Raw genomic sequence first — 24831 nt, 5'->3', positions numbered from 1 at the left:
TCACCATCAAAGAACAACATCTGCCTATCGCAGGTCCTTGGGAAGAACTTGATAGATGGACAAAAATGCCGAATCCAGTCTGAACATCTGGATGACTCTGTGACAACCCATAATCAGAAAGAAGAGGAGGAGGACTCAAACTCTCTTTGGCAAGTTCAATGTTCCAAGCATTGCTGATTCTATCCACCTAACACAGCTTCACAGATAAGCCTGAACATTCAGCAGCCTATATGTTCTCATATCAGATATATGGTGCCTGTTTTGATATTTTTATAAAGTTTTAATGCTCTATTTCTAAGTTACCTCAATACTGTTTGTGAAAGAGATGGAGCATCAGGTTTGAAATGAATGATTGCACTTTACTTTAAAGTCACTGCACTTTAAAATCATTTCAATGGCATGCTTGGTGAAAGTCACGCATGTGGATGATGCGATGGGTAATAACAGAATAACAGAGTTGGAAGGGACCCCATAGGACATCTAGTCCAACCCCTCACCCAAGCAGGAGATCCTACACCATTTCTGACAGATGGCAGTCTGTCAGTGAAACCTGTAGCATGAGCTCTGACCTCTTCAGTGGAGAAGCAAGATTATGGTTGTCACAGAATCATTACCACAGTATTTAAAAAATAGATTTGTACACAGTGACTAAACACTGTGCTAAATTTGTCTAATACAAACTAAAGGTTGACACAGCATATCAGCCTTCCCACGTATATTATACAGGAAACACACTATATGAGCTACTTCTATTTGAGGCTACACTAGCAGCATGTTGCAAGCCTGAAAAAATCTTCCAGATTCTGTTATAGCGTGGGAAGTTAGGGAGGATCCCTTCCAAACCTCTTTCTCTATCCGTTATGCAGCTGCAAGCTGAACCCACTCTTATTTGATCAGTATATGTGGTACCTTGCTCAATAGTAGTAACTGTGAGAGGGATCTCGGAGTCCTAGTGGACAATCATTTAAATATGAGCCAACAGTGTGCAGCAGCTGCCAAAAAAGGCAACACAGTCCTAGGCTGCATGAACAGAGGGATAGAATCAAGATCATGTGAAGGGTTAATACCATTTTATAATGCCTTGGTAAACCCATACCTGGAATACTGCATTAAGTTTTGGTCGCCACGATGTAAAAAAGATGTGGAGACTCTAGAAAGAGTGCAGAGAAGAGCAACCAACATGATTAGGGAACTGGAGGCTAAAACATAAGAAGAATGGTTGCAGGAACTGGGCATGGCTAGTTTAGTGAAGAGAAGAACCAGGGGAGACATGAGAGCAGTGTTCCAGTATTTGAGGGGCTGCCATAGAGAGGAAGTGGGTCAATCTGTTTTCCAAAGCACCTTCAGGCCAGACAGAGAATAATGGATGGAAACTGAACAAGGAGAGAACCTGGAAATAAGAAGAAATGTTCTGACAGTGAGAAAAATCAACCAAAGGAACAGCTTGCCTTCAGAAGTTGTGAGAGCTCCATCACTGGAGGCTTTCAAGAAGAGACTGGACTGCCATCTGTCAGAAATGGGTCTCCCACTTGGGCAGGGGGTTGGACTAGATGACCTACCTTCCAACTCTGTTAATCTATATCTGTAATTTGTCCACTTGAAAGACCTGCACCAAATTTCACCCTGCCTGAATCCAGCACCCTCTTTAAGATGTTTAATGGTATGTCAATGACAGTCTGCAATGTTTAATATTTTCAGCTTGAATGGTTAATGTTTTCCTTTTAAAATCGGGTGTTGCTGGATGGCAATTTGTTAATCATTTTTAGGTCACCTTATCCACCGAAACTTAGTCATAAACAAAGGGATTTTCCAAGTTCTTGCACACATTCTATGAGACTGTGAGCAGATAAAATAGTCTGGCTCTCACAAGACCATTTCTGCAACAAAGGTAGACTCACTCTTTGGCTTTATCTCAATCATCATTAGCTTCTTCTGAAACACGGGTGGGTCTGAGAAACTGACGAAACAAAGCCTTGTCTTGATTCGTATCTAACTTTCACTTCTTTATGTCAGCCAAACAATCTAAAAGTTACTTTTATATGAGATGTGTTTCTCTTTTTTTATCTTATTGTTTCTCCTTTTTATCTCATTGACCAGTTTTGCACACCATGCTAGACTAAAGCATGATAGAATCGCTTATGATTCAACACATGGGGAGGATTCAGCTCTTGTTAACAGGTTGTGGAATCAAGCTATCATGTGATGGCATGATAAGTGTTTGCTGTGTAACCAATCAATCAGAGTAGAGCTGAAAGGGACCTTGGAGATCTGCTAGTCCAACCCCCTGCTCAAGGAGGGGACCTTATACCACTTCAGACAAGTGGCTGTCCAGGCTCTTCTTAAAAACCTCCGTTGATGGAGCACCCACAACTTCTGAAAGCAAGCTGTCCCACTGCTTAATTGTCCTTTCACTAGATAACAATATAAATCACTACATCTCAATGTGTAGTCCTCAATTTACAGGAGTCCATTTAGTTACCGTTCAAAGTTACAAAGGCACTGAAAAAAAGTGACTTACGACCATTTTTCACACTTATGACCTTCGCAGCATCATCATGGTATGTGATCAAAATTTGGACATTTGGCTAATTGGTTTATATTTATAACAGTTGCAGGGTCTGAGGCAGAGGTGGTATTCAGCAGGTTCTGACCAGTTCTGGAGAACCGGTAGCAGAAATTTTGAGTAGTTCGGAGAACCGGCAAATACCACCTCTGACTGGCCCTGCCCCCATCTATTCTCTGCCTCCTGAGTCCCAGCTGACTGGCTGGGTCTTCTTTTGCTGCACAGGAGAACGGAACTGGAAAGCAGGTTAGTGGGGTGGGGAGGGAATGGGGATTTTACAGTATCCTTCCCCTGCCATGCTCACCAAGCCACGCCCACAGAACTGGTCGTAAAAAATTTTGAATCCCACCACTGGTCTGAGGGTTGCGTGGTCCCCTTTTGCGACCTTTTGAGAAGCAAAGTCAATGAGGAAGCCAGCGTCATGTAACAACTGTGTGACTAACTTAACAACTTGCAGTGATTCCCTTAACTACTGTGACAAAATTCACTGAACATTATTACACTCAAAGACCAGAACAAATAAAAACACTCAATGAATATCCAGTTAACAATTCTAGAATGCTTATAAGAAAGAAAACAAAGAAAAAGAACAGGGGAAGTTAGCATCCTTGATGGATTCCACTATAACTGGATGTGGTTGACTCACGAAAGAGATAAAGTTTTGGTAGTTTGAGGTTGAAGATTGTTCACTCTGGGATGTCTGAAAAGGATGCATAACATGATAATATTCCACAAATGGCTACACATCACTCTATGTAACCTGGTTGACTGCCAACTTTGCAAAGTCCCACAACCGGTAGATGAGAGAACAGTGGAATGCTTGACAGTATGGCACAGAGGCTGCAGGACTATCGGCTTGGTCCTATTCTTTCTTCAATTGAGGTCCTCCAACTTCAGTATTCATACAAATTATGAAATGGCTGAAGACCCTCCAGGCAGGGGTGGGATTCTACTAGTTCGCAACTATTCACTAGAACTGGTTGTTAACATTCTAAGCAGTTCGGAGAACCGGTAGTTAGAAGAAATGACTGGCCTAATCCTGTAAGGAAGCAGGAAGGAAACATTCTGGTGTTGCTTACAGAAACTGCCTCTCCGTTAACCCTTATTACATTCTTGGCAGGACTAGACTTTCTGTCTCAGGAAGGTCTCTGGAGTTTTTTTTTTCCCCTCCTGGTACTTTGCTTGTGTGGAGTGACCATTCAAAGTTACAGTGGCACTAAAAAAAAACGACTTATGACCATTTTTCACACTTATGACTGTTGCAGCATCCTCACAGTCTTGAGAGGCCAGATGAGGAGATCTGGGCCTCGATGTGAGTGATATTGAGTTGGCCACACCCAGCATGACCACCAAGCCATGTCCACCCAGTAACATGACCACCAAGCCATACCCACCACCTAAGCCACTCCCTCAGAACCGGTTGTTAAAAAATTTGAATCGCACCCCTGCCTCCAGGTACCTAAAGTTTCATGCACTAGCAAAGAAAGCAATTGAAGTCATATAGTTTTAAAAAGTGGAAATATGAATACAGCTAAGGAGATAGGCTTCTGAACACTTTTCAACAGAAAATTCTGTTCAACAGAAAATTCAGTTTTCAACAGAAAATTCTGACAATTTTCCACAATGTTAGAGATCATCCGCCATGACTACTTTTACAAACTATAACTCTTAAATCAGAAACATAATATGTGAAAGGCTCTTTCACTTTTCATTTCTTTGCATATAAGCTCTCTGTAACTCTTCATAGAAAATAATGCTTGTTTCATTGTTTACACTTGCATGCTGTTTAATCAGTGGTGGGGTTCAATTTCTTTTTACTACCGGTTCTGTGGGCCTAGCTTGGTGGGCATGGCGTGGCTTGATGGGTGTGGCAGGGGAAAGATACTGCAAAATCTCCATTTCCATCCCGCTCCTGGAGGAAGGTTACTGCAAAATTCCATTCCTTCCCCACCCCACTAACCTGCTTTCCAGCTCCGTTCTCCTGTGCAGGGCAACAAAAGAAGACCCAGCCAATCAGCTGGGATTCGGGAGGCCGAGAATAGATGGGGGCAGGGCCAGTCAGAGGTGGTATTTGCCGGTTCTCCAAACTACTCAAAATTTCCGCTACCGGTTCTCCAGAACTAGTTAGAATCTGCTGAATACCACCTCTGTGTTTAATCCCAAAAGTTCCAGGCAGCTAACAATCTCATCCTAAAATTAAATAACACCCACAAAACCAAAATGGGGAAAAGAGAATAATTCCAAAAATACATAAAATAAACATATCAAAATCCGGAGTCTTAGTGGCAAGCCAAAAAAAAAAAAAAGATTGGGCAAGTTAAACAATATTGGGTCATTCCCAATTATGTTGGACTGAATTTTCAAAAGTCAACTTCCCTTTAGCCTGTGGTTTAGGGGATTAAAGAAAAAAAATGGAAAGGGGGTGGGAAAAATAAAGTACCTCCTGCACGTATACATCAGTGGAAATGTCAACAAGGAAGGCGGGGGGAAGATATCAAGCTGTGCTTCCTGATAATATTTTGAAATTCTGACATTTGAACAAAATTATTTCAGAAACAGGCAGAAAAAAGGAGACGAATGCCACAAAGTGACTCACCTGGAATTTTACAACATGTTCACTCAGTCTTATAAAAGCCACTGTTCTTGGACTACAAGGCATTGAGGACTAAAGACTTGCTTCTTTAAAGCTAGTTTGGAAGCTCTATCATGAATCACTTGATGATCTTCTTGGGTGCTTTGATGCTGTGGCCATGCAGCATTGCCAAACCACTATCCAATCCTCACTCTGCACTATCCTACACCAAGGACCTGAAATTCATACAGGTATGTAACCACCGGGGTCTTATCTTTGATGCCATAGAAATGCAGAATTGCTCTGCCGCTGACTTCTGAGAAAGGTTTCCATGTTGAGAATATATCATGGGATAAGTGCTGTTTGTTAAGAGTGCATTATCTTTTCACAGGTGCAGTCAATATATTCAATAGTCAATATATTCAAGAACTATGCAAGAAAAAGAAAAATATATCCTAAACTACATCTGTACTGAGGCTTTAACAGGCTGTGCAATGAGCTAAAAATTCTCCTTTCACACCTTGCCTATTGTTAGGGTTTTTCTTAATACAGATACAAAGACTCTTATTTGTTTTTCCCATACAAAACTGTTTTATTGTACAAAATTAAATTATCTTCTTCTACTTTCTTCCTAATAATCTAAGTCTACAACTATTCTATTTCTATTTTTTAATCCATATATTTAGAATAGAATACCTTTATTGTCATTGCATTCTACAAATACAATGAAATTTGAAAGCTACTCCAGCACAGTACCCCAAACACCACATCACAATCACACTACAGAGTATTTAAAATAATAATAATAATAATAATAATAATAATAATAATAATAATAATAATAATAATAATAATAATAATAATAATAACCACCTAATCTAAAACCTATCTAAAACATATAATAAGTTAGATAGTTTTAAAATGCTACTTTATACATAGGGCTAAATCACATATGCATTGTTTGATTCAAGACAATTTTTGCCTTGGAAAAGAAACTGTTTCTCAGTCTATTAGTCCTCATTTTAAGACACCTATAGCGTCTCCCTGATGGTAACAGTTCAAAAGTTATTTCTATTTGTAATATAACAAAGCTATCTTATGTACCTTTGCAGAATACCTTTTACAATTAAATTTTCACCCATTATCTCTAAACAAACTTATGGTTACAATCTTTTCCCTGTTTCTCCATTTCTTGCTTCTGTCTTTTACAACTTCTTTTCCTTGCCTTCTTCCCCCACTTCTTCTCCCTCCCCTTTTTACCCCCTCGTCTCTCTACTTCTAACTCTCTCATCTGTAGTCCCCTCTTCTGTTGCTTTCTAATATTATACTTATCTTTCAAATTGTTCTTCTTCTTTTTGGTTGTTTTTTCTAATCTTAAACCTTTCACTCTCTTTGCCCCCTTTTCTCCCCCCACTTAAAATTATTTGATCATTAAAGATGGCTTCTTCTTTGTCCCAATCTTCTTGTTCTGCAAGCGTTTCTTGTTGCTTCTCATAGTTCCAGATCTCCATTTCTAAGAATTGAAACACGAAGCCAAAAGAATTTCTCTCTTCTTGTGCGTCTTCTTTCCATTTTTTAAGTTCCGTTTTCAGTTCTTCTAAGAGTGACACCATTTTAAAAACTTTTAAACAACCACCCAGTTAATTTTAGTCATCTAGATGCAAAAACCAAAAATCACCAAGTAATCCAAATAATCCAAGGCTGTTTCTACTTGCTTATTTTTTCCACTTTCTCTTCCTGGGGTTCTATTATTTTGTTACCAAGTTTCCATTAAAATGTATCTTTGAGGAATCTTGTTAAAATTTCACTGTAAGTTCCTTTTAATTACAGTTCCATTCCTTAATTCCAGGCAGTCTCCTCCATTTTTCCAGATCCTGCCCTTCTATTCTTTTTTTCTCCTTTCCAGCTTTTAAAAACTTTTAAATGTCCAGAAATCTTTATTTATCCCTTTGACTTTTATTTTCAGCTTAGATGCCTATTAATGTCAAAGTGGTTTTTTTCAGTTTCTTGCTTAAGTCTCTTAGCTGTCAGTATAAAGAAGGGAAGAAAAAAAAACTAATCCTTTCCCTTCTCTCTCTCCTTCGCAGCTTCAAAATCTTCTTTGGGAACAATGTTGTTAAGTTTAAATTCCAGGGCACCTTATTTGTTGCTTTTGCTGTTTGACCTGGTCAACCAAAACTTTCTCTTCATATCTTCCTCCTGCACATTCTTTTCCGGTCGAGTTCTTCTTTGTGGTGGCCATTTCTGACCACCGCTACAACCGCCTTCAGGAAAGGGAGTAATGGCCAGCTGGGGAGGAGATATGCGGCTCTCCTCAACCCTGCAGGCAGTCTCCCCACTCTTCATCACCTCTACGGGGTGGCTTAGCCCCGAAACCAGCCGGCTCGGGGCGCTTCAGTGGCAAGCACGGATCGAAGCCTCAGAGAGATGAGGTTTCGGTCTGTCGCTGAAGAAGCTCAAACCGGAAGAGCACCCAGACCACTCTTTTTCAGCAGCCTCAGAAAGTGCAGGTGCTGTTGGGCCTTCTTTGCAGTGGCCATAGTGTGGACCGACCAAGTAAGGTTGTCAGAAATATGAGTTCCTAGAAATTTAAAACTATGAACTCTTTCCACACAGTCTCCATTGATACATAGTGGGAGAAGCTCTGCTTTGCATTGTCTGAAGTCTATAATCAATTCTTTGGTCTTTTTGATGTTCAGGGCGAGGTTATGATTCTTGCACCACAAGACCAGTCTGAGAACCTATGACCTATAGACCGTCTCGTCTTCTCCTGATATGAGTCCTACCAACGTGGTGTCATCTGCAAAGTTTATTATAGAGTTAGTGGGACAAGAGGGAGTGCAGTCGTAGGTGTAGAATGAATACAAAAGGGGGCTCAGCACACAACCCTGTGGAGAGCCAGTGCTGAGAGCAAGAGTGGAGGAAAAATAGCTGCCAATCCTAACAGTTTGGGGTCTGTTAGTAAGAAAGTCCTTTATCCAATTTATGTTTTGGTATTGACTTTTTATGTTCGTATTCCTATGTTAGCCCTATGTCTTCTTAACTATTTTTTATTTAAAACTTTCCTTGAGATTGTAGCCAATCTCAGTCCATTTGCATGTGAAAACCTTTTACTCTTCTTTATAGACTTTTAAATGGGCTTTTCTCTCTCCCTGGTGCTCATCAGTCCTCTGTTTCAGGAGCTGGTTTGTAAAACTCTATAGGAACTGAGCTTGCTTGTTTTTTTCTTTTTTTTCCTCCGTGTCCTTCAACTCAGATTCTCAGAGGTCTTGCAGTTCCAAAAAGTGTGTTTTTTTTTCTAGCTGCCTGGAGACTACAGTACTGCTGAAGTGCCTACTTGATTGAGTTTCCCACAGCTCTGCTTGAATGAATGAATGAATGAACGAATGAGTGTATGTATGTATGTATGTATGTATGTATGTATGTATGTTTATATGTATGCTTTATTTTAGCAAAGTGATTAGACACACAAGGAATTTGTCTTTGGTGCAGAAGCTCTCAGTATACATGCAAAGAAACAGAATAATATCCGTTTCCCCAAAAATATGACCTACCCTTAAAGTAAGTCCTAGCTTGATTTTTACACGTGCACCCAATATAAGCACTATCCCCAAAATAAGACCTAATTAAGATTCCACCTACTCCAGAGTGCATGGGTAAAAATTTGGCTGGGGGGGGGCATGGGGGGATGGAGCTGCCCTACTACTTACCTTTGGACAGTTGTAGCGAGACCTTGCACACCGCGACACCTGCCCTGCCCAGCCCATTTCTTCTGCAGCTGGCAAGGATTTCCTGAAGGCCTCTGTAGCTGATAACAAAGCTCTGGATCGATTTGGAGCTCTGTTATCTGCTGCAGAGTCTTGCCAGCCACAGAAGAAGAAGAAGTTCCTGAAGGCCTCTGACATGAAAAGGAGGCCAGGGGTGACGCACACAAATGAAGTTAGTCAGTGGATGACATCCCCTCAAAATAAGACCTGGTGCCTTTTTTTGGTGGCAAAAAAATATAAGACAGGGTCTTATTTTCAGGGAAACATGGTAATCATAACAATTATAATAATAAGATTGGGGAGTAAAGAAGATAAGAAGTATAAATAAATATTACTACACCAGACTATGTGGGTAAATACACATAGACATTAGACAGCATTGTGAGAATTAGGTGTTCTACAGAGTGATGGCATACAAGGAAAAAAATTGTCCCTATGCCTAGTTGTTTTGGCATGCAATGCCCTATAGTGCCATCCTGAGGGGAAGAATTGAAAAAGTTTGCGTCCAGGATGTGAGGGGTCTGCAGATATCTTATCAGCCCTCCTTCTGACCCACACAATATACAGGTCTTCTATGGAAGGCAGGCTGGTTGCAATTTTTCTTTCTGCTTTCTTTGTTTCTGCAAATGGATAAGAAACATAAATAAAATAAACTGTGCTCAAACACTTTCTTTATTTAACATGCAACCATGCCACATAATTGTTCGTTCTGATCTCCCCTGAATTAGTTTATTAGTTCCTCAAGAAAACTGTGCACTGGATACGTGCGATTCTGGGTCCAGAAATGTGTTTCAAATGCAGAAATGACTGTGATTCACAGGTTGTTCCTACAAGAAGACAAATCATCCTCTATCTCTGGCTTCATTTCAGTTTTATGATGCCAACTGAAGAGGGGTCCTTCTGTTACTGCAGTGCATTGAAATCAATCACTTTTTTCAACCAACTAACTCCCAGAATTCTCCAGCCAGCCATCAAGGAGTTTCCACAGAAGATTGTGGAGAATAATAGAGCTAAGAATCTGTGGGAGTTCTGGATCCAGAAGGACAGACAGGAATTAGTTAATCAACCAGACACTGTAGTAGTAGACAAATTAATAGACAAATACCAGAAGAGCTCGGGAGGCCAAGCAAGTGGGGCGAGGCAAGGCGCCCCTTGACGTGAGTGATGTGGAGTTGGCCATGCCCACACAGTCACATGACCACCCAGCCATGACCACCCAGTCACATGGCCACCAAGTCACACCCACAGAACCGGTAGTAAAAAAAATTGATTCCTGCCACTTAACTAGGAGTAATCAAAATCTACTATCTGCTAATTCTATTCTTAATAGTCTTCTCCTCCTCCTCCTTCTCTCCCCTTTTAACCCTCAAATACATATGAAGTCATCTTGCTCACCTTTAAAAGCCTAAACAATTTTGAATCCAGGAAAACCTCTTCCCAAATGAACCTGCTCACAATCAACTTCAAAAACAAATTAGGGAAGCTGCAATGCTGAATTATTTGTTTTTGTCCTGAAGAAGCCCAGAAAGCATGTCATCACATTTGAACAAGAATGTATCAAGCAACCATAATGCCATTTTCGGGCAAGTTTCAACGTGTGTTGGGAAGGGAGAGATAATGGAGTGTACTCATTTATCAAGCAAACAAACAAGGAATGAAGATCATAACTGTTCACAGCACTGATTGTCACTTAAGAAAGTCTGGCTCTATCTACTTTAGTGATGCTATAATCTCTGATTGCAGTCCTAAACTACCAATAAGAAGAAGAATGTTCAAAAGTGGATTGAAGAATGAACGGATAGGCAAAGACACAAAAAGTATGGCCACCAATATATGTATGTATTTATATAATTATTTCTAGGTTCTATCATATCTCAAAATCTAAAATGGACACCTAACATCAAAAAGTCATCAAAACAGAACAACAAAGAATGTTCTTTCTGCACCATCACTCTGCTAAACAAATAATTCCCTCAACACTGTCACACTATTTACTAAATCTGCATTACTATTACTATTAATCCTTCCATCCTTCCTTTCACCCATCCCCTCCCACTTATGACTGTATGACTGTAACTTTGTTGCTTGTATCCTAATGATTTTATTGACTGTTTCCTAGTATGATTTGATTGCTTACTGTACCCTAAGATTATTATTAAGTGTTGTACCTTATGATTCTTGACGAATTTTTATTTTTATTTTTTATTTTTATTTATTTATTTATTTGATTTGCCAATTGTTTACAAGATAATAAGTATAAGTGTATACATAGTTGTGAATACATGAAATGGGTCAGTCTAAGGTTAAAGTTTTTGGGGTTTGGGGAAGAAACTACAGAGTCGGGTAGAGTATTCCAGACATTGACCACTCTATTGCTGAAGTCGTATTTCCTGCAATCAAGTTTGGTGCGGTTAACTTTGAGTTTGTATCTATTGTGTGCTCTTGTGTTGTTATGGTTGAAGCTGAAGTATTCATTGACAGGTAGGACATTGCAATGTATGATTTTATATACCATGCTTAAATCAGACCGAAGACGGCGTAATTCAAGGTTTTCTAGTTCTAGAATTTCAAGTCTGGTGGCATAAGGTATTCTACAACGAGTAGAGGAGTGGAGAACTCTTCTTGTGAAATATTTCTGGACTTTCTCAATTGTGCTAATATCAGATACGTAATGTGGGTTCCAGACTGATGAACTGTATTCGAGTATTGGTCTAGCAAATGTTTTGTATGCTCTGGTTAGTAGTGTGATATTATGTTTTCTTATGTTCACTGAGAGCATTTGCACCAAGACAATTCCTTGTGTGTCCAATCACACTTGGCCAATAAAGAATTCTATTCTATTCAATTATTATTTGAGATATTTAGTAGTACAATAAATGTTCTAATTCCTCCCATTCTTGGTTAATATGCAGGCTTACCTTGATCATTTTTTCCCACTGATTGATCAAGCAGTAAAGCAAACCTTAGAAGAACGGATCAAAATTATGCAAAGGTTCTTTCATTTGACTGTAACTGGGAAGGTGGATACTGAAACCATTAAAGTAATGGACCAGCCCAGGTGTGGAGTAGCAGATGTCTTGGAATATACCACATTTCCAGGAGCACCAAAATGGAATAAAAAGATATTGACTTACAGGTAAGTTATATTTCCATTTGATTTCTAAGAAGCAGAAGAAAACAAGGAAAAAATCTACTTCCTAATGATACAGTATGTATTGTGTTTTCCTCCATTACTCAAAGGATTAACAACTATACCCCTGACATGCCAAAAGACCAGGTGGACAGAGCCATAGCAAATGCTCTAAAAGTATGGAGTGATGTGACTCCCCTACAGTTTAAAAAAATCACCGGACCTGCTGATATTGAAGTTCTTTTTGCACGTAGAAGTAAGCACAGCTTGTTTATTCTTATATATTAATTTTTATTTACAGTTTATATCTTATTCCTGTGGAAAACTGTCTGGTCCTTGATTCTGCTCCTTCTCCATAACTAGATCCTTGGAAGAAGTGGTTTCTACCATGCTGACATAAGGACCATCTGATGATGACTTAGTTGTTACCAGTACAATGATGAAACTTGATCATAGCTTCTACCCAATCAGATCCATTGGGTTACTTTAGTCGTGAAAGGGGTGAAATCATTAGAAGAGACATTTTAAAATGTGGAAATAGTTTTAAAGCTGAAAAGAATTACTTAGGGAAGGTAAAATGAATTGAAATAGATGGTAACCATTATTTATGTATGTATGTACTAGCTCGATACCAGTGCTTCGCTATGAAACTACGTGGTCGGGCTTAGTTTTGGGGGAGGAAAATAAGGGTGGGGGGAAATGTGCCTCTGCCTGCCAGCATCCATCAGTATTCATCTGGCTAGCGTCCTGTCAGTGTGTGAGAGAGTTGAGAGCTGTTTAGAAACTGAAACAGAATTTGCTGTGTGAGCAAGGAGGAAACAGCAAGGAGCTTGGGCATGGCTTAGCTCAACTGTTCTGTACTAAAGCTGCATGGTGCTGTGAAAGTAAAACTGAAACTGAAACTCCTCTCCTCTGCTTGTGTTTTCCATTTGGAACATATTTCTTTTCAGGTGGGGAAGGGGAGTAGAACTCCTTAGCATCAGAACGTGTTAATAATAATATACAAAATACTAATGCTCTAATGGTCATTTTGAAAAATCCTTTCTTAGTGAGCACCTAGAAGCCAAGAGGAACTTATGTGATAAATTTCAAGTTTGTAGGCTTTACAGTTCTGGAGATTTTGTGATGATTTGTGATAGATTTATTAAATCTACATAGCCGCTGATTTCATGAGAGGTTTAACTCATTTCTTCAGCTTCTCAGGAACAAACTGTGTTTTGAAGGGCAGTATATGTTTTAACATAAATAAATAAAACTAGAACAAAAACATTTTTCTTATAAGAGGAATTAATTTGTACACCACACAGAGTTTCTCTATGAGAGAGATGGGCAGTTTCTAAATATGATATATAAAATAAATACAGTTAATTGACTTTTGCTAAGCTTAACAGTTCAAATAACATCAAAGTATAGTCCATTGTTTTATTTAATTAAAACTGGGTCCTGCATACACCATTAAGCATAAGCACATACAGAAGATGCAAAGCCAAAGATTTCTAAATATTTCAGAATTCATATGTTTTGCTCCAAATGCAAGATAAAACAGGGCCATTTCAAATAGATTGCTTTGAACATTTCAAGAGTCTTAAGTTCAAAATTTGGCTAGTTCTTTTTATAAGATGCATTTGGCTTAGGGTTTTTTTTCCAATTTTTTATGAGTTAGTTTCATCATGGGTTAGTTCCATAATTGGCCAAGATGGAGTAAGGATAAAAGTAAATGAGGGTGATGGAAAAGTGGAAGCACGTTTAGAAGGAGATGCTGGTTAAAACAACAAACCTTAAATCACCTCAGTCATACAGATAGAAATGTTTGTGGGTAAATGGTGTATTCATGAGAATTATTCAGAAGAATCTGGACTACTTGCTCAATAAGTGTACTTGCATTTTTAAAAAAAAATGCATTATGGAAATTAAAATGCATGGGTTTTGTGAATGTTATATGTTGACATTTGGCAAATGCAAAGGTATGTATTATGTATTATACACAATGGTCTTGAGATATTCAGGCCATAAAAGACTGGTCTATTTTCTTAAAAGACTTCATAAATTTAAGCATATATACTCTTTTTGCTTATGTTACTATTAAACTTTAAAGCTGCATGTTATATACAAGGACGAGCTGCATTAGGAAGTGAGCAAATTTTCAGGCCATTAGCCAGGAAAATGTAATTGTGGCTACTGTTTGTTGTATGTGCGTAAAGTGAATCAAGCTGTGTATTTCCTGGGTTTCCATAGCCATTTGTACAGATAATTTGGAAAATATGCTTCAATTGGCCTATCTTTTGGTACCTAATAGAACTTTTAAAATCAAATAAAAACCCAGGAATTAGGCAAAGAATTCTTAGTTCTCCATGTAATTTTCCAGGCAAAGAAAGCACCTTTTAGCATCCTCATAATGCAGGAGGGTCAGTTAATCAATTAATGTTTGTCTTTCTGGCAATAGCTTCTCTGTCCTAGATAGTTATATATTTGTTGAATTGCTTTTTAATTAATAACAAAATTGAAAAGAAAAGAGCAAAAGCAAAGGTAATAATAGCGAAAAGAATTAACAAGCGGTTCCTACTGAGAATGTGCACCGTGTTTTAAATAACTATGAATCCTTAGTATTGCTGATGAAAACACTTTGATTGTTTTCCATTTAGACCATGGCGACAACTTTCCTTTTGATGGAAGAGGTAGAGTCCTGGCACACGCTTTTGCTCCTGGACCAGGTCTAGGGGGCGATACTCACTTTGATGAGGATGAGGCCTGGTCAGAAATCAATAAAGGTTTGCTATAAGAATATGTGCACCAGAACTCTGCTATGCAATGTATACACCTACCTCACTTTCATTGGCCACATCAAGTGTTGCATGGAAATAAAAAAGAACACCTCCCAAATTATAGGTGGTTCTCATTTAATTGGGACGGTGACCTGTTTTGCCAAGTGACATGGTTGCTAGGATGCCAACTGGCCAGGGTACCAGTTACTGTCACTCAGCAAGACCTGTAGTGTCCTGTTACAACATTACAGTACCCTGCAGTCATTTGGTCAACATTTATGAATTCCTGCTGGCTTCCCCATTGACTCTGCTTGTCAAAAGCCAGTAGTGAGGATCACAAATGGGACTTAGGTTTCCAGGCTTCAAAATTTTTAGCAAAGAGTTCTCTCCCCAGTTGCTGGTGGGCATGGCCTAGTCAGCCTCCTGCACCATGGTGGGGGGGGGGGAGCGTTTTGCCCCCTCCGGGCTCCGGAGACTTTCTTCGAGCCTCCAGGAGGGCAAAAATGGCCTCCCCGGCTTCAGAGGCGCTCTGGAAGCCAGAAATGGGCCCATAACTGGCCTTCCCGAACTTCCGGGAGGCCCATTTTTTGCTCTCCCCAAGCCTCCATGCGCGCCCTGCACTTACCTGCATCCAAAACGGGCCATGTGGGGACTCCTGGGACGGGTGGGGCAGGGTAGGTGGGGCCAGTCAGGAGTGGGATTTCTCCGAACTACACAGAATCTTAGCTAGGGGCTCTCCCGAACCCCTGCAAACCCCCAGCAGCCCACCCCTGTATGTATCTGCTAGGATGTGGCAATGATCTAATTTGAAGCCGGTTACCAAGTGCCTGAATTGCAATTAGAACTGTAGGGATGCTACAATGACCGCAATTCAGAGGAACTGCTATAAGCCTCCTGCATTCAGCACCATAACTTCAAATGGTCACAAAAGTGAGTGGTCATTCAACAAGGATTACTGGCATTGCATTGTTTTATAAATGACAAATTCATGGAGTTCAGTGCTGCCAAATGTTAAAGAACCCGTTGTTTAAAAAGATGAAATATATTCTCTTAATGTAAAGAAACTCAAGTTTTAAATGGCATGTGATTGATTGTTTTCACAATGGAAGGCCACTAGCTTTATAACTATGGAGATTCTCGGCCATCCAAGCGATGGTTGTTCCAAAGGTGCTTTTTTCAAGAGGCAACTGGACTTTCTTGTTTTTCTTTGAAGACATTTCAAAAAATGCAAATGACCATCTGTCTGCAAGGTGTATAAATCCTTCCATTCCCCATCATCCAGTCAGAGCTGAAGAAACTTCTTGGATGAGCAGTCAAACATCTTCAATGAAAAACAAGAAAGTCCAGTTGCCTCTTGAAAAAGCACCTTTGAGACACTAGCTTTATAGTTTTAATACATTTTGTCGTATTACATGAACATTTGCCCTATGACCATAACTGTACTTTTATTTATTCTTCCATATTCCTTAAAGTCAAACTCCTGCAACTTCTTGCAGCTTTCTTGACATAACTGGCTGTAAATGCACATCTCTGAAAAATTAATAGTTATAATTCACCTACCTATTTTCTGTGTTTTAGAAATAAATCTCTTCCTTGTTGCTGCCCATGAATTTGGGCATTCCCTGGGACTAGCTCATTCTGATGTCCCTGGATCCTTGATGTATCCTACTTACTCCTACGTGAATCCAAGCACTTTTCGTCTTCCAGAGGATGATCGGCGAGGAATTCAGAGTATATATGGTAACTTCAGTGGTGGGATTCAATTTTTTTTACTACCGGTTCTGTGGGCGTGGCTTGGTGGGCATGGCAGGGGAAGGATACTGTAGGAAGGAAACATGGAGAAGTTACTCCGACCATAAGAAAAACCTTAAACTGAGAAATAGAATCATTAGAAGTTTCTAGGAAAACATAAATTACAGCTAAGTACTACTTAATTTACGGGAAACTACAGCTCCAAACATATTGAGAATGAGAAACTATTTCAAAAGTGAGTACCAAACGTATTAAAATAGAAAGCTATTCAAGAGTCAGCACCAAAACACATTAGAATAGAGAATCGTTAGAAAACCCCTATAGAAACAGATAGCCCAAAAGAAAAAAACAAAATAGAGTAATTAAAACATTCCAATATAGTAAAAGGAAAAGCAGGAAATGTAGATACAGGAAGAAACGGGCCACAATAAAAAAAGGGGAAAGCAAACAGGAAGGTGCTAAAGATCGATCACAATATCAGCTTTTGATATACACATGGGACAAATAGAAGATTAAATTATGAACACAATTAAATGCTAGCAAGCACTTCCTTGCCAGCCCTCTCCACAGGAGAATCACAAAGAGCAGAACAGGAATAAAGCCATTAAGCGCAGGAATCACACAAAGCCAGAGACATTAACATGAACAGCACAAAGCTATGGAAATCAGAATTCGAAGAGGAAAAGGGTATAAAATCATCCAGTCACTCACAGTTCAGGTGCTAGCCCAGAAACGTGTATCCATGCTGCCGCTTGTGCTGCTTATACTCCCTTCCTGAAACAATAAAGAAGACCTTGCTTGCAGCAGCTGTTCTGTTTGGAAATTCGAACCCAGTGGAGGAAGTTTCATTTAAAATTCAATAACACTGTAAAATCTCCAGCCAGAGGTGGTATTTGCCGGTTCTCCAAATTTCTGCCACCGGTTCTCCAGAACTGGTCAGAACCTGCTGAATACTACCTCTGGGTAACTTCACTGAGAAAAATCTTTTCCCTATTTAAAATTATGCGACAGAGATGCATAGCTAATGCTTCTGCTTAAAAAAAAATCAGTGTCCAGTAAAAACCAAAACAATCAAAAATAGTTTTATCTACAATCTACAAAACCAGTAGTATATATCAAAATTGGGTCACGGTTAGATTTAGCTCTTTCTTTAGAGATATTTCCATCGGTTCAGCAATTAATCATGTCAGGAAAACTTATGGAATGTGTTATTTGACAGGAAGAAAATCATTAGGAGTTATAAACGTAAACCATCATAGCACTAAAATGAAGAATGGTGATAGCATAGTATAAATCATCCTGATACTATAGAAATATCATTGTATTAGAAATACCAGACTGAATTCTGGATTTCCTGAAAAGATATTGGCCAGATGTGAAAACTGATTTAAAGCATGATCAGTGGCTTTGGATTTTATTTCATTTTAAAACGATAGAGTACACCAGGTATGGATTTATCTCTGACATTGTAGGTTCTCTGTTTCTAGAGGTTTGTAAGAAAGGTCTGGTTAGCTATCTCAAATTGTTTGCCGGCATATTACAGATAGATGGATTAGATGATCCTTGTAGTTCTTCCAATTCTAATACTCATTTAATAGGCAAGAATATGTTAAATGGTGATTAAAAAAAAAAAAACGTGATGTCTATTGTAACAAGCTATCTTCCCTGCCAGGCGACCTATTAAACTGAGATTATATCAATCATAGAAGAAGAAGGGATGAAATATAAATAAGGAAGAACACGAGCAAATATATAAAATCCTAATTTGAAAAAGTTTGAGAAGGGACTGATTGAACAACTAGGCAAGAAAAATAGACAACCGATTAAGCGGCATAGAATGTTCACACACACACTTTTTTTCAAAACCAGCAATGATTCAATTGTTGTATATTTCAGAGGAAAATACTTGGAGCTGCAATCCTACACCTGCTTGACTGTGAAAGTACAAGCTCTCCTCGCAGGGGAAAAAAATGTGTAGAAAATTGTGCCTTGGCTACTATAGGATTCTGATGCTTGCCCATAGTCATACAGTTGAAACTTGGATGGCTATCAGCAAGAGGATGACATGACTGGGGTAACATCAGTCTAAATAGGATTCATTCAGAATGTCCTTGTGTTGTAACACCTTCCTTCCTATTTTGTTCCATTTCTGAGGTTTGAATGTGTTCTTACTTCCTTTTTGTTCCTATTTCATTCATCCAGGAAAGAAAAAATAGAACAGCTGTATTTTGTATTGAAACCCATCTAGTTCTCCTTCTATGGAGGTCTGAGATTGAACAGCTGTCTGTCTGTCTGAAACTCTCTTCTGATCCCTGCACTGAAGTGGGGGTTGAACTGGATGACCTTGAGGGTACCTTCCAACTCTGTGATTCCATGATTTTACCTATGCAAACTCACAAGGATTCAAGCAGGCATTGTGAACAACAGTATTGTGTGCTGCAATAATAAAGATTGAATGAATGATTCTAATTGTGTTTTCAAAGCAACTTACTTTTCCATGTGTTTAAAAAGCGAGTATTTTTTTAAACAAATAAATACATTCAGAAGAGTTGCTGAGCAAGAAAAAGTTCTGAGTTATAGAATTTCCTTCAAGTTTATTTAGATACCAGTTTTCTGTGAGTTAAATTGAATATTTTCAGTTTTCTGTCATTCCCAAACCTTAGGAATAGCCTATGGCCGCAGTTTATAGCTGATCTGGATGTCAAAAATCTTGATTTGGCCTTAGATTTTTTTTTTCCCCATAGACAAGTGATGGAAAGACAACTTTACAGATTTTAGTAGCAATGCCCTCGGTAAATTTTTCTCTATTTCTTGTAATATTTATTCTTCTAATATTTCAATATCAAGTATTGAAAAGGATTAGTGTTAGATTGACACTGATAAATAAAAGCAGTGCCAATTTTGCAATTGTTTTGGGACTTGTTGAAATATTTCGGTTTACAAAGGGATTACCAATTTCCCTGTTTCCTGATGATGAAATCATTATTCAGTTTCAAAACTTTTATTGTTTTATATCCTGACATCCTGTCCTGAAATCTATAATGAACATAAACTTTAATAAATAAGTAAATATTAGGTTAAAAGAACAACAACAAAAAGAATACATAAAAGGAACAATGGAACCAGTAAACATTTTTGCTAAACCAGGATTGGGGGCAGATTTTCTTTATCCAAGTTTAACGAGTTGAAATCAATTCTTATTCCATTTCTGAGCCTCAGTAAAATTCAATTCCCAACCTCTTTTGTTGAACCTTCGCACGCTGTGAACAGTGATACCTTGACAACAACACACAGACACAAGGACATGTAATGCTGGTCTGAGACCATAATAAAAATTGATTGAGACACAATGACATTGGAAATTGCTTTCTGATTTATATTCCAGCTTTATTACTTTAATAAATAACTCAAAGAGATGAACGCCCACAGTTCTAACTTTCTCCTCCTATTTTCCCCACAGCAACAACCCTGTGAGGTGGGTTGAACTGAATGAAATTGACTGTGTTCTGTCCTAGGCCTCCCCAAAAAGCACTAAGTCAATTCTGAGTCCCGGCAAAAAACTCTTTTATTACATTAATGTGAATTTATTTCATTCACAGTCAGCCAACAGCTTGGCAAACAGTCTCGCAAAGGTATACTAATGAGCTCAGACCTTTATCAATCCTGGAATGCTGCCCGGTAAATAGTTCCACACTCAGTGCTGGCAGGGAAGGGCTGGGTTATACAGACAAATCTCCACAAGGCTGGAACAAACAACCGAACGAGCGAGTTGTTTCCTGAAAAAGCACCCTCCCCTTTTGCTCCTCTTTTAATCCTGATGGGAGGGGCCATTCACCATCCCATGTCAACCTTGAGTTCTTAATTGTGCCTTCCTTTTGGCAGCTCTGCGCATGCACAGGCTGGGAACCGGTTCCAGAAGCTCCCCCGCCTCACTGCTTTCCGAGCCCAAAGGCAGCTGATGACTGTCTTGGTCCCAACTCTGCCTCTGATGCAGAGCCCTCATCCGAGCCTTCCTCAGCCTCCAGGAATGGCCTAGATTTCCCCCCTCCCAACCTCCTCACTACTGTCCGACTCTGCTGCCAGCTCCACCAGCCTCCAGCGGGTCACAACAGACTGGTCCAAAATCACCCAGCTGGCTTTCATGCCTAGGGTGGAACTAAAATTCATAGTCTCTTGGTTTCAAGCCTGTTGCATTAACCATTTGACCAAATGGGCTGTTAGGAATATAAGTCACCTAACAGCTATTTGGGTTGGAAATATATAAACCAGGATAGACATTTTAATACTGTATCTTTAAGAATGCAAAAAAAAATGTAATTGGGTGTGGTTTCTCAAACGGCCATAAGATGGAGCCAGAAACCTGGGTTGTTTAGTCTTAGTCTCAGAAGAGAGTGTGTCTCAGTGAGTCTCTTTTTCCTTCTGTTGGAGAGTTTTGCCGTTCCTCTAATTGACTGCTATTCCTGGATTTGATGTAAGTCTGATACTGAACTGTTTTTGACACTAGACTTTGTTATTGGATTATCCCTGGATTGAAAACTGACTGATTTACCTGTGAATGATTTTGGACTGCGTATCTTGAACTTTGCTTAAATGTTTCTGGAAGTAAAAACCTACATTTACTGTACAGTGTATCTGTGTGCTGTGTGTGTATTAATCAAACACTACTCTCAAATACGTCTCCCTGTATGCGCTCATTCTCCTAACGGGGAATTACCACTGGTTATGGGCCCAGGCCATACCAGGCTCAGATAACTGAGAGTTAGTGTGAATACACAGTACTGTATACAGACAGCTGTTTACTGTTTAATTGTGGTTTACTATCCTGGTAAAGATGGCACAAGACACTTCAACAAGTCTATCACTGATAACCCGGTTGGATGGAACAAACTATGTTTCCTGGTCTATGAAGTGCAGTCTACTTCTGCGTAGAGAAGGGTTATGGAATGTAGTTCAAGACCCACCGGATGTAAATGCTTGGGATCCAGCTAATGAGGACGATGCCAAGAAGCTTGCTGACTTTAAACAGAACAACGAACGAGCTCTTTGTATAATTGGACTAACACTGAGTGACCAGCAGCTAGTCCATATTTGTGGAGAAGAGTCTTCTGCTAAGTGTTGGGAGAATTTGAAGAAGATTTATGTTCGTGACAGTGTAGGTGCACACATATATCTTACGCATAAACTGTTTAGAGCACGTCTTCTGCAAGGTGGAGATATGTTATCTCATTTGAACTTCATGAAAAGAACTTTTCAAGAGCTACATGAAAAGGAACTGATATTTTCAGAGCTGCATCAAGTTTACATCATTCTTTCTTCATTGGATGAAAGTTATGATGATTATGTATCTTCACTGGAAGTCCTGCCCAGAGATAAACTGACATTAACTGACATAACTGGAAGATTGTAAGAAGAAGCAAAAAGACAGCTGGACAGAGACCAACTGAGGAAGGAACAACCACAAGAAGAGGATTTGTGTTCAACTGCCTATACTGTTAGGAAATGTTTTTCTTGTGGGGCTAGAGGACATATAGCTAGATTCTGTAAGAAGGGGAAACAACAGAATACTAGTAAACACCAGAAGGCTAAGAAGAATGTTAGTTTAGCTATGTCTAGCAATTCAACTGTAAACCATGATTTGTGGGTTGTTGATAGTGGAGCATCGCAATGCATTACTAAAGTTAGAAAAAGGTTTGTAAAGATGTCTACGAGTAAACAACATGTATCATTGGCAAATGGATGGAAGATGAATGCATCTGGTGAAGGTACTGCATATTGTTCTTGTATAAACGAACATTTAACTATGTTATATGTACTTAAACTAAAATTTAATTTATTATCAGTAAGGGCTTTATTTAATCTTGGTTATGTAGTAACCTTTAGGGGAGATAACTATATAATAGAGAAAGAGGGTAAAAGGGTTACTGCTAATTTAGAGAATATTTATATGTGATACATAATGACCAGTTGAAGATGGCTAACTCAGTTTATAACAATGTTAAGCCACATGATGAATGTATACATTTACTGCATAGACGTCTATGGCACATTAATTTCAAAATGCTCAAACAAACTGTTAAATTGTCAGAGGGAGTAAAATTGAAACCCTGTAGCAAGTATTTAAACTGTAATGCTTGTAGCCAGGAGAAAAGTAAGGTTACTCCTGCAGATTTAATGGGTTAAAGACCAAAGAACCTTTAGAGGTTGTGTTTGCTGACATAATTGGTCCTAAGAAACCAAGTTTAGGAGGTGCCTGCTATATTTTGAGTATTATGGACCATTACTCACGATATGGTTTCTGCTATCTTATGAAAAACAAAACAGAAACATTCCAATATTTCTTTAACTGGCTAAGGTTTGCTGAGAGAAAAATGAAAAGTAAAGTAATTACTTTAGTTACTGATATTGGGACTGAGTTTGTTAACAAAAGATTCCAAATAATGCTGAAATTGGCTGGTGTTGAGCACAAACATTCTGCACCTTACAGACCACAACATAACTCGTTTGTAGAATGAAGAGGGCAAACATTACAAGCCATGGCTCGCACTATGTTATCTGATTCAGGTTTGCCTGAAACACTGTGGGGTGAAGCCATAATGTGCAGTAACCATGTTTTAAACAATGTAGTTAATACAACAACTGGAGAATTGCCATTCACTCGTTGGCATGGCAGAAAGCCAAATTTAAGTTACCTACACACATTTGGAGCTCCAGCATGGGTGCATATTCCCTCACAAGTAAGACTGAAAGGGCAACATAGAGCTAAGAAGTTATTTTTTGTGGGTTATGAGGCCAACCACAGATCGTTTAGATTTTGGGATCAAGGCACAGCTCATGTTTATTGTAGTGCTAGTGCAAAATTTCTCGAGCACGTTGGGTGGGATAAACTGGAACAGGAATCCAGTAATGATATTATTATTGACACACAAATAGTCCCTAAAGATGAAATCAGTAAACCACGAATAGCAATTAAAGAGGAAGCACAGGAGGAATTAAAGAGGAAGCACAGGCACAGGAAGAAGTAGAAGAACAGGAGCAGGTGGCACAGGAAAGTCCACCAGTTAGCCCTGTATTACCAAGATGCTCAACCTGAGTAACACAACCACCTGATAGATATCAGGCTAGTGAATACAGTGAATGCCAAGTGAATACAGTTCCAAGTAATTATACTGAACTGAAACTGTATCCTGCTAAGGATTAGGCTGCTTGGCAGAAAGCAATGGATAAGGAACTGGAATCATTAAAAAAACTGGAGGTATACGAAAATGTTAAGTTACCACCAGGTAAACATGCCATAGGATGTAAATGGATTTATAAACTGAAGACAGGTGTGGATGGGACTGTTGCCCATAAAGCCAGGTTAGTAGCACAAGGGTTCAATCAGACATGATTACGATGAGGTGTTTGCACCTAGTCTGAAGGCTACTACATTAAGGGCGGCATTAGTGTGGGCAACTAAGGAGAAATAAAATAAATCATTTGGATGTAGAAACGGCATATCTGCATGCACCGTTGCAACACTCTATATATTTAAAGAAACCTTTAGGTATCAAAAATGATAGTACAACTGATTGCTGGAGATTGAAAAAGAGTCTTTATGGTTTGAAGCAATCAGGATATGAGTGGAACCAGTGTATAGTTAAAGAATTAACTAAGATAGGTTTTGTAGCTGGCATGGCTGATCCATGTTTGTTTAAAAGAGAAAGTAATGGTGTAATTTCATTGTTGCTATTATTTACTGATGACATAGCATTAATCACCAAAACTGAACAAGAAGCTACTGAGATAATTTCACTATTGGAAAATAAATTTAAAATAAAACAATTAGGAGAAATCAAACAATATCTTGGTTTAAAGATAGATAAAACTAGGGGAGGATACAAGATCTCACAGGCAGATAAAATTAACCAATTACTAAAAAGTTTTAAAATGGAACTTTGTAAGCTGGCTAAAACACCAATGAGCTAGGAGTTTAACCATAGTGATGTTCAAAGTCCTATTTTTGATAAGAACATTTATCAGTCCTTGATTAGTAGTTTATCTTATCTCAATAATTGGTCAAGGCCAGATATCACATACAGTATTAATCAATTAGCAAGATTTAACACTGAGCAAACTGAAAGGCACTGGCAAGCTGCTAAACGTGTGTTAAGATATCTGAAACAAACAATGCATTATGCATTGTATTTGGAGCCTAAAGATGAACTGAGTTTAACTGCATATGCTGATGCAAGTTTTGCTACAGACATAAATACACGAAAATCTACATCAGGCACTGAAGTATTATT

At 38.9% G+C, this 24831-nt stretch overlaps 1 protein-coding gene and 1 long non-coding RNA gene across 3 annotated transcripts; one reads left to right on the top strand and one right to left on the bottom strand.

The window, feature by feature from the left end:
* The first annotated feature begins 5021 nt into the window (after nucleotides 1-5021).
* LOC113417301 (macrophage metalloelastase-like) lies at nucleotides 5022-19015 on the top strand. 2 transcript variants are annotated; one of them, XM_026675612.2, is made up of 6 exons: nucleotides 5022-5386; nucleotides 11815-12038; nucleotides 12143-12288; nucleotides 14675-14800; nucleotides 16373-16534; nucleotides 18749-19015. In XM_026675612.2, the coding sequence occupies exons 1-6, from the start codon at nucleotides 5270-5272 to the stop codon at nucleotides 18760-18762; spliced, it is 789 nt and encodes a 262-aa protein (XP_026531397.2). In that variant the 5' UTR covers nucleotides 5022-5269; the 3' UTR covers nucleotides 18763-19015. The 2 variants fall into 2 exon arrangements, with proteins under 2 accessions (XP_026531397.2, XP_087822324.1); XM_087966198.1 differs by having other exon boundaries at nucleotides 5117-5386; nucleotides 16373-16546.
* On the bottom strand, nucleotides 16417-17334 carry LOC148130373 (uncharacterized). Its single transcript, XR_015749725.1, has 2 exons — nucleotides 17258-17334; nucleotides 16417-16614 (listed from the first exon to the last, which is right to left on the bottom strand). It is a non-coding gene; the product is annotated as an uncharacterized LOC148130373 (long non-coding RNA).
* Nucleotides 19016-24831: the final 5816 nt, after the last annotated feature.

This window comes from Notechis scutatus, chromosome 5 (genome assembly GCF_049901735.1).
Source record: "Notechis scutatus isolate UNSWTSFEM ecotype Mainland chromosome 5, rNotScu1.2, whole genome shotgun sequence".
Classification (NCBI taxonomy): Eukaryota; Metazoa; Chordata; class Lepidosauria; order Squamata; family Elapidae; genus Notechis; species Notechis scutatus.
Note: the sequence above shows the minus strand (reverse complement) of the source record. Positions and strands in the feature narration are given on the sequence as shown.

What these genes read in the sequence shown, in the direction of transcription:
- LOC113417301 (XM_087966198.1), top strand. Translation starts at nt 5,270, where the DNA reads ATGAATCACTTGATGATCTTCTTGGGTGCTTTGATGCTGTGGCCATGC. An exon ending in AAAAAGATATTGACTTACAG is followed by an intron (nt 12,039 to 12,142) that starts GTAAGTTATATT and finishes CATTACTCAAAG; the next exon opens with GATTAACAACTATACCCCTG. An exon ending in CTGGTCAGAAATCAATAAAG is followed by an intron (nt 14,801 to 16,372) that starts GTTTGCTATAAG and finishes TCTGTGTTTTAG; the next exon opens with AAATAAATCTCTTCCTTGTT.